The 12,688-nt window shown below is 49.9% G+C and overlaps 6 protein-coding genes across 6 annotated transcripts; 4 read left to right on the top strand and 2 right to left on the bottom strand.

The window, feature by feature from the left end:
• Window positions 1–539: 539 nt before the first annotated feature.
• UREG_02513 (uncharacterized protein) lies at window positions 540–1,288 on the bottom strand (the record flags this gene model as incomplete). The annotated part of the gene is made up of 2 exons (XM_002542951.1): window positions 540–1,040; window positions 1,205–1,288. 2 exons carry the CDS (start codon window positions 1,286–1,288, stop codon window positions 540–542), a joined length of 585 nt encoding a protein of 194 aa, XP_002542997.1.
• Window positions 1,289–1,843: 555 nt separating this feature from the next.
• UREG_02512 (uncharacterized protein) lies at window positions 1,844–2,569 on the top strand (the record flags this gene model as incomplete). Its single annotated transcript, XM_002542950.1, has 2 exons — window positions 1,844–2,406; window positions 2,464–2,569. 2 exons carry the CDS (start codon window positions 1,844–1,846, stop codon window positions 2,567–2,569), a joined length of 669 nt encoding a protein of 222 aa, XP_002542996.1.
• A 495-nt stretch (window positions 2,570–3,064) lies between these two features.
• UREG_02511 (uncharacterized protein) lies at window positions 3,065–5,730 on the top strand (the record flags this gene model as incomplete). The annotated part of the gene is made up of 2 exons (XM_002542949.1): window positions 3,065–3,257; window positions 3,323–5,730. 2 exons carry the CDS (start codon window positions 3,065–3,067, stop codon window positions 5,728–5,730), a joined length of 2,601 nt encoding a protein of 866 aa, XP_002542995.1.
• Window positions 5,731–6,044: 314 nt separating this feature from the next.
• Window positions 6,045–6,708, bottom strand: UREG_02510 (uncharacterized protein; the record flags this gene model as incomplete). Its single annotated transcript, XM_002542948.1, has 2 exons — window positions 6,045–6,086; window positions 6,142–6,708. 2 exons carry the CDS (start codon window positions 6,706–6,708, stop codon window positions 6,045–6,047), a joined length of 609 nt encoding a protein of 202 aa, XP_002542994.1.
• A 376-nt stretch (window positions 6,709–7,084) lies between these two features.
• On the top strand, window positions 7,085–9,511 carry UREG_02509 (uncharacterized protein; the record flags this gene model as incomplete). Its single annotated transcript, XM_002542947.1, has 5 exons — window positions 7,085–7,153; window positions 7,230–7,445; window positions 7,500–7,603; window positions 8,032–9,433; window positions 9,488–9,511. 5 exons carry the CDS (start codon window positions 7,085–7,087, stop codon window positions 9,509–9,511), a joined length of 1,815 nt encoding a protein of 604 aa, XP_002542993.1.
• A 474-nt stretch (window positions 9,512–9,985) lies between these two features.
• UREG_02508 (uncharacterized protein) lies at window positions 9,986–12,592 on the top strand (the record flags this gene model as incomplete). The annotated part of the gene is made up of 4 exons (XM_002542946.1): window positions 9,986–10,282; window positions 10,384–10,552; window positions 10,635–12,357; window positions 12,430–12,592. The coding sequence occupies 4 exons, from the start codon at window positions 9,986–9,988 to the stop codon at window positions 12,590–12,592; spliced, it is 2,352 nt and encodes a 783-aa protein (XP_002542992.1).
• Between the last annotated feature and the right edge of the window lie 96 nt (window positions 12,593–12,688).

Here is a 12,688-nt window from a genome sequence, read left to right as displayed (position 1 = left end):
TGGAGGACAATCTCTGTGGATGAACTCCTGTTCGTGAAGATCATTTTTTGGCCTTGCTGCAAGCCATCTTGGGGTTTCGCTCTCTCGGTGCCTTGATCTATAGGTGTTGTTAACGCGGTTGCTGGGACGACTTCTATTCTCATATCATGAGAACCTTTCCCATTGTGATGTCCAACTAGATTGTTTGAAATCTATTTCTTTCCACATAACTACGGCTGTGACCTTTGGCAGCATCCCCTCTCGGTGGCTCTGCGCCGCTCCCCGAAATCTCGACATTTGGTCCTTATTGATAAAAAAAGTCAACATCGATATAGTGACATCGCGATGTTTTCTGGGATATTTTTCATCTGTTGGAGGGCCGGGCAACTGGTCACTCTCATCCCGCCCATCGGCATGCTGGTATACCGAACTCTTTCTGATAATAACTTGGTCCGTTCACTGACATTATGCGACACCACCAGGCTTGGTTCGTCGACGGTTTCGTCCACGCCAACATGCTCACCCCAACCTACATCCTCGTCCTCTTCATCGTCTCCGTGCTAGCCGGCGCATGGGCCCTTGAGACCCTCGTCCGCTACGGCAGCACCAAGCGCTCCGCCATCTTCGTCTCCTTCGTCGACCTCTGTTTCTTCGGCGCCTTCATCGCCAGCGTCTATCTCCTCCGCGGCATCGTCGACGAAAACTGCAACGACTTCAGCCGCAGCCGCTTCCTCCTGAGCCTGGGCCCCTTTGGCGTTTGGGGTCGCCGGGCGAATAACCCGCTCAGCAGCGACCCGGAGAAGGTCTGCTCTATGCTCAAGGCCTCGTTTGCGTTTGGGATTCTGAATACGATATCGTTCTTTTTTACGGCAGTGTTTGCGTATTTCTTGTGGCAGCATGAGAGCAGTCATCATGATGAGAAGAGATCGCGTCGCCATAGCCATTCGAGTCGGCGGAGCCAGAGTCATCGCCATCGGAGTAGTTCCGGGCGACGGGGGGATTATCATGTCTAAAGCCCCAAGGCGCACGTCCCCAATACCGTGAGCGGGTTTTTCGGTTATCTAGAGGATATGGATATCCCAGAAATCTGTTTTGAAAGATCTTGCCATGAAGATTTTTTGCTGTTTCTGCCAATATTTGAGCTGGCTGATTTCGCCTGGAATGTTCGCGAGGACTTATGAGTTACGTTTTTCCTTGAACGATGCGTTCTTGTAGCTATACTTACGACCCGTGATGATGCGCTATGTGTACAGATGTCTAATTGTTTGCTTGTATGACCATAATGAAGAATGTCAATAAAGTAGTCCATGGTGCTTTGAGTTATCAACAAGCGAGACCGTTCAGCTCTATTAACGTATCTATTCCGCTTCAAAGGAATCCAAGAGTGTTCTTCCTACGATGAAGTCCAACACCTATGGCGCTCTCTATCACATCATAATATGCAAACCCTCATGAGCGGACAATGTTCCACATATCAAAACACTCGTCTATAATCTGCCCCATCCCAGGTTGAATAAAATACAATCTGCTAGCCTATTGAGTCTTTGATATCAATGAGATGTGCCCAGAGTGCCTGGTTACATCGACATTCGGAATTATGGCACGCCAGAGATGGGAATCAAGGGCGGCCAACAGCTGTAACGTTTCGGATAACTAGATATGAGTCACGAAGGGCGTAGCGAGAAATCATCCTTGTGGAGTTACCCCGAAGGAGCAGAGAGGGGCTTTAAGAACATTTGTCCCAACCAAGACCGTATCACACACAGCGGGAATAAAAGAAGAGTTTCCCATCATTAGTTTGAGAAGGTTGGAAAACACTGTTCAACTGAGGAGATTGACAGGCGGTTGCTGAAAACATCCAAAGATGCCCCAGTTTCGCATTCGCCAGCGAGCCGGCCCTGACGACGCCGCCTTCATCGCAGCGGCCTTTGATTCAACCCTCCCACATCTCGCGTCCATCGGCAGTGGCAAGCAATGGGGGACTGAACTCTGGTCTCAAAAGGAAAACTTCACAAAGGAGGTCCAGGCTGCGATTCATCAATCTGAAGTGAACCGCACCACGGGCGAAGGGGAATATGTGCGCGTCCTCATCGCCGAAGTCGAGGGGGCGGACCTGGATGGCGGCTCTGGGAGCTACAGGGAAGATGAGACCGGCGAAAAGCTCCTTATGGTCGGCGCCGCTATCATCCAAAAGGCGTTCTCTCCCTACCTTGTTTCGGACCCAAAGTGCGAGACTATTATCAACGAGGCCAACGCGCGGGACGACTTCATATTCCTGCGAGCCCTTGCGTCGGATTTTCGGACAGGGTCATTTCGGAGAGGGGCTGGCGCCGCATTGGTCGATGAGATAAAAATGCATGCGCGACTTCTTGGGAAGAAGGCAGTCTACGTGGATTGCTGGGCTGGCAACGACGGGAAGCTTGTGGCGTAAGTACACTCGCGGAGCAACGGTGAAGGCCTCTTAATATTCACAATATATGGCAGGTTCTATGAGCGTCAAGGATTCCGCGTCGTGGCCCCATTCGAGATTGTGCAGCCGGACAAGCCTGCGTGGCCTGGGGCATTTCTACGGCTGGATATTGCCGACTGAAAATGTAGACATGCAACTGCGGAGAATTAGTTCGATATTAATTGGATTTGTCGGTGAAATCGCCTATTACAAGCCTCTGTAGACGAGAGTTTATGCGCTCAAGTTCGCCCCCCCGTAGTGATAACTCGTTCAACCACGCAGTCATCAGCCCCCAAGCGCCTAGCCAGGTGCTCGAGGATGCTTCGGACTCTCCGATTTGACATCGCTTGTTCGACTTACAGCTGCCCAGGTTCCACATGTGAAGCCCGTGGCTCGATTGCTCGAACTTCTCGCTCCGTGGAATAATGCCTGACCCGACGACGGGGACCTCTCAGCTTGCTTGCAGGGCTGGATTCGGGGATGGATTGTCTTTATAATGGAGGGTGCGGTGGTGTTTCTGGGGATATTCTTGTATGACTCGCGCTTCTACATGACCGGAGACATCGATGACGACTCTCTTTGAGCTGGATATCTTGGATTCACGCTTACTGTTGCCATAGATCCCGGTTTGTGAATATGGTACTGTCGGCACTGTCGAGGCTGGTGGGCGACGGGCACAATAGACGTCTAAAGTCGCTGTGGACTGGCGAGAAGCCGTCGCTCCAGCAGCGTAGGGTGCAAATCCCACCTTTAGAAGCCGAACAGGCCAAGGGCTTCTATCCTGAAGACTTGGAGACTATACGGGCGCGGGAGTTTCCCTTGTTGAAAGGTGAGCTTGGTTATTATGCCATATCAGAGTTGACCCAGAGTAGCTAATGTCGGTGCTCGCTCCAGATACAACATATCTTGACCATGGAGGCGCAACACTATATGCCAGAAGCCTCATCGAAGCTTTCTCGCAGGAGATGACGTCGCACATCTTCGGGAATCCGCATTCAGCCTCCGTTTCCTCACAACTGTCCACGCAGAGGGTAGATGATGCGCGGCTGCGGTTGCTGCGATTCTTCAACGCGAGCCCAGACGAGTTCGATCTTGTCTTCGTCGCCAATGCGACAGGCGCAATCAAGCTTGTTACGGAGGCAATGAGGGACTATGATGAGGAGGGGTTCTGGTACGGGTACCATATCGATTCGCATACAAGTTTGGTTGGGCCTCGCAATACTGCAGCTCAAGGAAGTAGGTGTTTTCTCGACCATCGTGAGGTGGAAGAGTGGATTGATGGCTTGGATGCTACATCTGATGGCCGGGACCGCCGCTCATTCCCAAGGCTGTTTGCATATCCCGCCCAGTCGAACATGACTGGAAGCCGCCTGGGCCTCGATTGGTGCAAGGCCATCCGGACGAAGACAAACCCCAAGGGAAATGTCTACACTTTGTATGATGCCGCCGCCTACGTGCTCAGTTCGCCGCTTGATTTGAGTGACCCAGAGTCTGCCCCCGATTTCACGGCGCTGAGTCTTTACAAGATCTTCGGATACCCGGACCTTGGTGTGCTTATTGTTCGCAAGAGTGCGAGCCATATCTTTGAACGGAGAAAATATTTCGGCGGGGGCACAGTGGGAATGGTCGTTAGCATTGGGAATGAATGGCATGCTAAAAGCGACCATACCATCCACAATGGCCTCGAAGATGGAACACTGCCTTTCCACAATATTGTGGCCGTGCATAGTGCTCTTGACATTCACTATCGGCTCTACGGTTCAATGCAAAATGTTTCCCGTCATACCGCTTCTCTCATCAAGGATGTCTCCAGCCGCCTTGACGCTATGAGACATTTCAATGGTACAAAGGTTTGCGAATTATACAAATCCCCAAGGTCTGTGTACGGAGATCCAGCAACGCAGGGGCCAGTGATTGCCTTTAATTTGAAAGATAGTCGTGGGTCATGGATAGGAAAGTCAGATGTTGAGAAACTCGCCACCGTCAAAAACATCCACATCCGCTCTGGAGGCCTTTGTAACCCTGGTGGAATAGCGTCCTTTCTTCATCTCACGTCTGACGATATGAAAAGGAACTATGCCGCGGGTGTGCGTTGCGGTGATGAGAATGACATTATGGATGGGAAGCCTTCCGGAGTATTGCGAGTCAGCGTCGGCGCGATGACCAATATCCGCGATATTGACAACTTTGTCAACTTCATTTCAGATTTCTATGTCGAGAAAGTCAATCCTGGGCCTGAACTGCCTGCGCCGGTACCACCACCAAAATCGAGATTTTATGTTGAGAGGCTTTGCGTGTATCCGATCAAAAGCTGTGGAGCGTTTGTGGTTCCCAAACGCGAGCAATGGGAAATCAGGCCGGAAGGTCTAGCTTGGGATAGGGAGTGGTGTCTTGTACACCTGGGGACAAATATTGCCCTTAGCCAGAAGAAGTATCCTCGAATGGCTCTCATTAACCCGGTTATTGACCTCGAGGCAGGTCTGCTACGAATCACTTGTGGAGCAGCTGGATCTAAGGATTGGAGTTCCTTACAAATTCCCTTGTTTCCTGACGACACTGAAGGCCAAACCGTTCTTCAGATGCACCAGAAAGCAAAATCGGCAACAGTTTGCCAGGACGTTGTTGCCGTACAGATATATTCCGCTTCGAATGTCACAGATTTCTTTTCAGCTTTTCTCGGCGTGCCCTGCACCCTTGCCAGATTTCCACCTCAGTCGTCAGAGCGCTGTTACAAGCTTCGCTCGCCCTCATCCAAACAGAATGGACGATCGAATATTCTACCCAGGGCCCTTTCCAGATTTAAATCACCACCCTATCAGCCCCCGATCCTCCTTTCAAACGAAAGTCCTATGCTCCTTGTCTCTAGATCAAGCGTCAACAAACTCAACGAAATGATAAAGCAGCGTAGGAGCAACGCCAGGACGGTGCCCTGTGACGTCTTTCGTGCCAACATAATCGTGGCCGAAGACCTGTACCCCTACCAGATGAACAGCCGTACTCACAATACGCAATTGTCGACAGAACATCCGTACATCGAGGATTCCTGGTCCGGTTTCCGGGTCGGAGGCCAAAAGTTTGATGTCCTTTCGTCGTGCCAGCGGTGCCAGATGGTTTGCATCGATCAGGATACGGGTGTTCGAAATGAAGAGCCATATTCTACGCTTGCAAAGACCAGGAAGTTCAATGGGAAGGTATATTTTGGACGACATGTTTCTCTGGCCAGTGATTCTATGCGAGGAGGTGGATCTTTCCCGACCGTTAAGGTTGGGGACGCGGTTTTGCCATTTTATGAGGACACTTGAGGCTTCCAGCCCCGGTTCTCCTTTTTTGAGGATACTATATATTACATTGGCTTGTTGGGTATGGACTCAGGTTGGTTTTGGGTCGGTTGGAGTAAAGGCATTCGGGCGTTGGTTAAAGCATTTTTGTATAACCACGAAACTGTATCCAACGCTGTGTATACGATTGATGATGATACGTGCAGAAGAATTCAAATAGATTCAAAATTGGCACCCATATTTGTACAATTGCCCGATTTGCCGACCGAAAAAGACACCGTACGCAACAGAAAACCCTTTGATAAGGGTATAAGCCCGAGTCGCTATTCGGGTAAGATTTATTTTCGAGGATATTTTTTCCATCCTCTTCCGTGACCACGCTAAAGTATCAAGGTTAGCTTGTACACTGTCCCCAAGTCTCACTTTGAGACCTACCTGTTTCCATAACCTGATCATCTCAGGCATCTCTAACATCGCCTTCCTTCTCTCTTCCAGCCTGCCCTGCATTGTTCTCTCCCACTTATGACCCTTAACCTTCTGCCCAATACCGGTACCCTTAATCCTCAATCCCTTCTCAACCACCTTCGCCTCACGATATTCTGACGACTTCCGTCCCGGCGGTAGTAGCTCCTCTACGCCAAATCTTTGCGCTAGCTTGACTAGCTCATTTTGTCGGCGGAGCGACACAACCGCTCCGCGCCAGTGACCGGTCTCGGGGCTTTTATGTGGGAGGAAAGGGTTCGGGTATTCTGCGCTCGACCGGAGGATGGAGTCGGTTATTGAGAATTGACCTTTGGCCAATTCGGCTGCTTTGGAGGGTTTCGCGCTACGGGACGGAGTGTAGGGGACTGGAGCGGCGGAGGGGAGAGTTGCGTCGGCGGGTGGTGTGGGTTTGGGGATTGCGGCTGCGGAGTAGAATTGGGGAGGATAACGGGCAAAGAAGTTTCGTAATCGGACGGGGAGTGTCTCAGTGAGACTGACTGCTGCTTGTTTGGCAGCCATTGTACACAGAATAGTTTCCCTCCCCAAGTGCGGTCTGCTTGCTCTCTCCGGAGTTCTTTGGGTGAAAGCTTGAGATTTCCGCATGCAAAATCACGGTCACGTGGTAGAGGATAAGTTTGCGCTGTTTGCACCATGGAGTATGTGGATTACCAGTCAATTACCGTAAACTACAAAGTCCATACAGGGATGGGCGATAGATTCCGTATTGGCGCGTTCTGTGCCCCAACTCACCCTTTGACGGCGTCCATCCAGCCTCAACTGTAACTCTTCCTTTCATCTTCCCCTCCTCACCTCTATCATCAATCCTCACATACGCCTTGATAAACACTTGTTTCCAGGTGCTTTAGCAAATATTATATCCGATACACTTGCCGCTATGGCAGATTTGCAGTTCACCGGCACCGAGGAGGAAAATGCAGAGCTGAGGAAATTGAATGCGGAGGTGGTAAGTCAAGTCAAAGCCGTTTGATCGCCTCAAGTTGCAAAGGCCAGTCATTTGCTTATCTTCATTCATGGAATAGCTTGAAGACACCGACAACTTCGAGAGCTGGGAAAAGCTCGTCCGAGCCGCCGAAAGCCAGGAAGGCGGCATTAACCGAAACTCGAGCCCGCAGGCCATCACCGCAACCAGAGAAATATACGACAAGTTCTTGGCTAAATTTCCCCTACTGTTCGGCTACTGGAAAAAATATGCGGACCTGGAATTTTCTATTGCCGGCACGGAGGCCGCTGAGATGGTAAGTGTGTTTGTTAACGACCTATTGAGGAACACGCGACCAACGCTTGGCTAGGTTTACGAGAGAGGAGTTGCGAGCATCTCGAATTCAGTAGACCTTTGGACCAACTACTGCACTTTCAAGGTCGATACCACGCACGATCCTGATGTTATTCGAGAGTAAGTATACATACTGTGCTGGTTTCCTGCCCCCTATAACCATGCCAACCATAGCTCGAAAGTCGTGATGTGATTGCGAGGACACGTACTGCAGCTTGAGATTCATCAAAGGTTCCTTGATGGGTGAGATAGTCGTCTGCTACCCGGGTCCCTTTGAAACTACTTCTCACCCATTAGTTTCAGGCTGTTTCTCTTTTTCTATTCGTAACTACCGAATACCACTCACTGGGATTGTTCGGGGATACTTCCTTACTGTTGCGCACGATGACATGAAAAGCACCATGATACGTTGCAATGATCCGGCACCTTGATACCTGAAGATCCATTCATATGCCATGTTTGCCATCCTTTGCCCCTGCGCACCCAACCCCAATTCTTCCCCCCTTCCCCCTTTTTAGGCACTCCTTTACTGATGCTTTACTGCATAGGCTCTTTGATCGGGGCGCCAATTGCGTGGGACTCGATTTCCTCTCCCATCCTTTTTGGGACAAGTACCTCCAGTTCGAAGAGAACCTCGAGGCTGGTGACAATAAAATATTCGAGATTTTGGGCCGAATCATCCAGATCCCCATGCACCAGTACGCGCGATATTTTGAGACCTACCGTCATTTGGCACAAGCTCGGCCACTGACTGAACTCGCACCTCCGGAGGTTATTGCGCAATTCAGGGCTGAAGTCGAGGGCGCAGCAGCCGGTGTCCCTCCGGGATCCAGAAGCGAGGCGGAGACTGAAAGAGATGTTCGATTACGAGTGGATGGTTATCATCTGGAAATTTTCACTCGAACACAAGCTGAGACTACGAAGCGGTGGACTTACGAGTCTGAGATCAAGCGCCCTTATTTTCATGTAACTGAGCTTGACGACGGGCAGCTGGCTAACTGGAGGAAGTATATTGATTTTGAAGAATCGGAGGGTTCTTATACAAGAACACAATTCTTATATGAGAGATGCCTCGTCACCTGCGCGCATTATGACGAGTTTTGGATGCGCTATGCTCGGTGGATGTCTGCTCAAGAGGGAAAGGAAGAAGAGGTGCGAAACATATATCAGCGGGCTAGCACAGTCTATGTCCCGATCTCGAGACCCACGATACGGTTGCACTACGCTTATTTTGAGGAAATGTGCGGAAGAACTGAAATCGCCAAGGATATCCACGGTGCGATTCTTTTTACTTTGCCTGGGCATGTGGAAACCATAATATCATATGCGAATCTATCACGCCGTCAGGGAGGCTTGGACTCTGCAATTGATGTTTACAAGGCACAAATTGATTCCAGCCAATGTGATATCCAGGCAAAAGCCGCCCTGGTCGCGGAATGGGCCAAACTTCTGTGGAAGATCAAGGGCAATGCTGACGAAGCGCGCCAAGTCTTCCAAAAGAACCAGCATTGGTATCCTGATAGCCGCCCATTTTGGATGAGTTATTTGATGTTCGAACTTGATCAACCAACAAGTGCCGATACTGAAGACTCGCAGTACCAGAGGATCAAACAAGTTATCGAAGATGTTCGCACCAAGAGTAGTCTGCATCCCGAGGCGGCTAAAGAATTGATCCAAGTTTATATGGTGTATTTGTTGGAACGAGGCTCCAAAGATGCGGCAAAAGAATACATCGCCTTGGATCGTGAAGTGAACGGTCCACAATCTGTTCAAAAGATTATGAAGAATACAGAAAACCAGAAAGATAATGGCGCTAAAACTAATGTCACTCAAAATGGCAACCAAACACATGCAGAACCTGCTGATCAAACTTCGCCGCAAACTCCCGTCCAGCATTCTGACGGCTCTCATCAGAAGCACTATCAGGTTCCGGTATCATCTAATGGGACTGTAAGCCTACCCTTTTGTTTTAACTTGAACCTTCCCTTGACTAACATCATTTAGACCGTGCCCGTCGCATATCCCTAGTATTTCCCTTGTTTACATGCAGGTTCCAATTTTTCTTAAAACATGTTCGGGGCAGGTGACTTTATTTTAAATACTTTAGACGAGGCCTACGCAGCAGATAACAGAAATGATGGAGGGCAATTGTATATTGGGGATTTCACAAATGGTTTTTTTCACTGGAGATGAATGTACGATGTCTGTGACAAGGACGGCTGCGCCAAGCTTCGACCTGGCGTGCATTTTACTAATTTCTGTGCTTTCTTTCTGCTTTTCTTACTACTGAAGCAAAGGGCTTCGTTTGCGTGAGCCCTTAGATTCCATAGTTGATAGCCCTGTTCAGTAAATATATATCGTTGGTTGCTTCGTCAAAATGCCAGATTGCTGAGTCATTAAGTTTGGTGGCGACCTGTCACGTGCTAGCCTGTCATCCTGGGGTCTTATGTGAAGCTCCAGCTTTGAAAGCGATGCTTGACTTGCCTTTTGAATAACGTCGTTATGGATAATATGCTAACTGACGGGATTTCTGCGATATCTCCTCCACCCCCTCCAGAGCCTATTGATCGCCCGCCGACCCCTCCGCCGCTCCCTCCAGACGATTCCGCCTTCCCTCCTCCACCTCCAGATTTCCATGCGCCGCCTCCACCACCGGAGGATGTACCTCCACCTGCACCTAGCGAGCAAGCTGTGACGAAGAAAAAGAAGGTGGGATGGGGAAGTGCAAAGTCGACTACACCACTAAGTGTGGAGGAGCTCTTGAGGAAGAAGAAGGAAGCGGACGATGCGGCTTCAAAGGTACGCTCTCAATTTCATTGCTTTCCGAGTTCATATCATTTGTCCTTCACGAGGTTAATGAGTATACTATAGATGTAGCTAACCTATTGGTGAATTTATAGCCCAAATTTCTCAGCAAAGCTCAGCGCGAGAAGCTTGCGCTGGAGAAGCGAGCGAGAGAGTTTGAGAACGAGAGACGCAAGCGAACAGCAAGTACAAACGGCAGTATTACTTCAGATTCCAACGGCGGGAGTCGTGATTTTACAGGGAAGCTCGATCTTAGCGACGCGGGTATGATGATTCGAACGGAAATTCGAGAGCTTCGATACCGACAGGACCGCGGGCTCTAGGGGCGAAATACCTACCGCGCCAGCTGCAATGCGGAGTTCGCAATCAAAAAATGGCGACGCACGATCTGGAGGCAAGAATACATCGGATTCAACTCCCGTTGGAGAGAAAAGAACTGCGCCTGAAGACGCCCAGGCTCTTCTGATCAAGCAGCGATATATGGGCGCGGATCAGACGTCTAATTTTTCTGCCAAGAAGAAGAGACGGCGAACTACGGAGCGCAAGTTTAATTTCGAATGGAATGTGGAGGAAGATACCAGCCCGGATTATAATCCGTTGTACCAGAACCGATCTGAGATGAATTTCTTTGGACGCGGTCGATTGGCCGGATTTGCAGATGATATGGTCGATAATGCAGCGAAGAAATATGCGAGAGCTCTTGAAGATAGAGACCTTGAAGCCGGCAGTGCGAGAGCACGAGAAATTCTTGAGATGGAACGGCGCAGAAGGGAGGAAGGTGGCCGACATGCGTTGGATTTGCACTGGAGCCAGAAAAAGCTGGAGCAAATGCGCGAACGAGATTGGAGAATTTTCAAAGAAGATTTCAATATCAGCACCAAAGGCGGCAGCATACCGAACCCGATGCGGTCGTGGGGCGAGTCTACATTACCAGCACGGTTGCTTGAGATAATTGATAAGGTTGGATATAAGGATCCGTCGCCGATTCAGAGAGCAGCTATCCCTATTGCACTACAAAACCGAGATCTCATAGGCGTCGCGGTCACAGGTTCGGGTAAAACAGCCGCATTTTTACTTCCCCTTCTCGTCTATATTGCTGAGTTACCTCGCCTTGACGAGTTCGAGTGGAGGAAGAGCGATGGACCTTACGCTATCATACTGGCGCCCACCCGTGAGTTGGCGCAGCAGATTGAGAATGAAGCGAGAAAATTTTGCAGTCCCCTCGGCTTCAATGTCGTTAGTATCGTTGGCGGCCATTCCCTGGAAGAACAATCATTCAGCTTGCGGAACGGTGCTGAAATCATCATTGCCACTCCCGGACGTCTAGTTGACTGCATTGAGCGACGCATCCTCGTGCTCAGCCAGTGCTGCTACGTGATCATGGATGAAGCTGACCGCATGATTGACCTTGGTTTCGAAGAGCCAGTGAACAAGATTCTTGACGCCCTTCCAGTAACAAACGAGAAACCCGATACCGATGAAGCCGAGGACCCGCGCGCAATGAGCCAGCATGTTGGAGGCAAAGATCGGTACAGACAGACGATGATGTACACAGCAACCATGCCCTCTGCTGTTGAACGAATAGCGAGGAAGTATCTTCGGCGCCCAGCTATTATCACCATTGGGAATGTGGGCGAGGCCGTGGATACGGTGGAACAGCGAGTTGAATTCATCGCCGGTGAGGACAAGAGGAAGAAACGACTTGCGGATATTCTTGCATCGGGCGAGTATCGTCCTCCCATCATTGTCTTTGTTAATATCAAGAGGAACTGCGATGCTGTTGCTAGGGATATTAAACAGATGGGATTCTCTGCGGTCACTCTACACGGTAGCAAAACCCAAGAACAGAGAGAAGCGGCTTTGGCTTCCGTTCGCAACGGGAACACAGACGTACTCGTTGCTACAGACCTCGCGGGGCGTGGTATCGATGTGCCCGATGTCAGTCTAGTTGTAAATTTCAACATGGCGACGAACATCGAGAGTTATACCCATCGTATTGGACGTACAGGCCGTGCAGGAAAGAGTGGTGTGGCCATTACGTTCCTTGGAAATGAGGATTCGGATGTTATGTATGTTGAACTTTTCACTTTATCTGCCAACTCATGTCTACCTATTGTGATACTAACCGTCGTCCACCTTAGGTATGATCTCAAACAAATGCTTATGAAGTCGTCCATATCACGGGTTCCCGAGGAGCTTCGCAAGCATGAAGCGGCCCAGTCGAAGCCTAACAAGGCTGGTGGTGGACAGAAGAAGGCGGATGAAAGCGGTGGGTTTGGGGTTAAATCCGGGGCTGGATGGTAGAAAGTTAATATTTGGACATCTTGCACCCATGGAGTAGCCGGTAGTTATTCCTGTACGATAAATGGCATGGTATTGTGTTCTTAAATATTTACTTTC

The sequence above is a fragment of the Uncinocarpus reesii genome, genomic scaffold, assembly GCF_000003515.1.
Source record: "Uncinocarpus reesii 1704 scaffold_1 genomic scaffold, whole genome shotgun sequence".
Lineage (NCBI taxonomy): Eukaryota > Fungi > Ascomycota > Eurotiomycetes > Onygenales > Onygenaceae > Uncinocarpus > Uncinocarpus reesii.
This window is presented reverse-complemented; position numbering and strand designations above follow the sequence as displayed.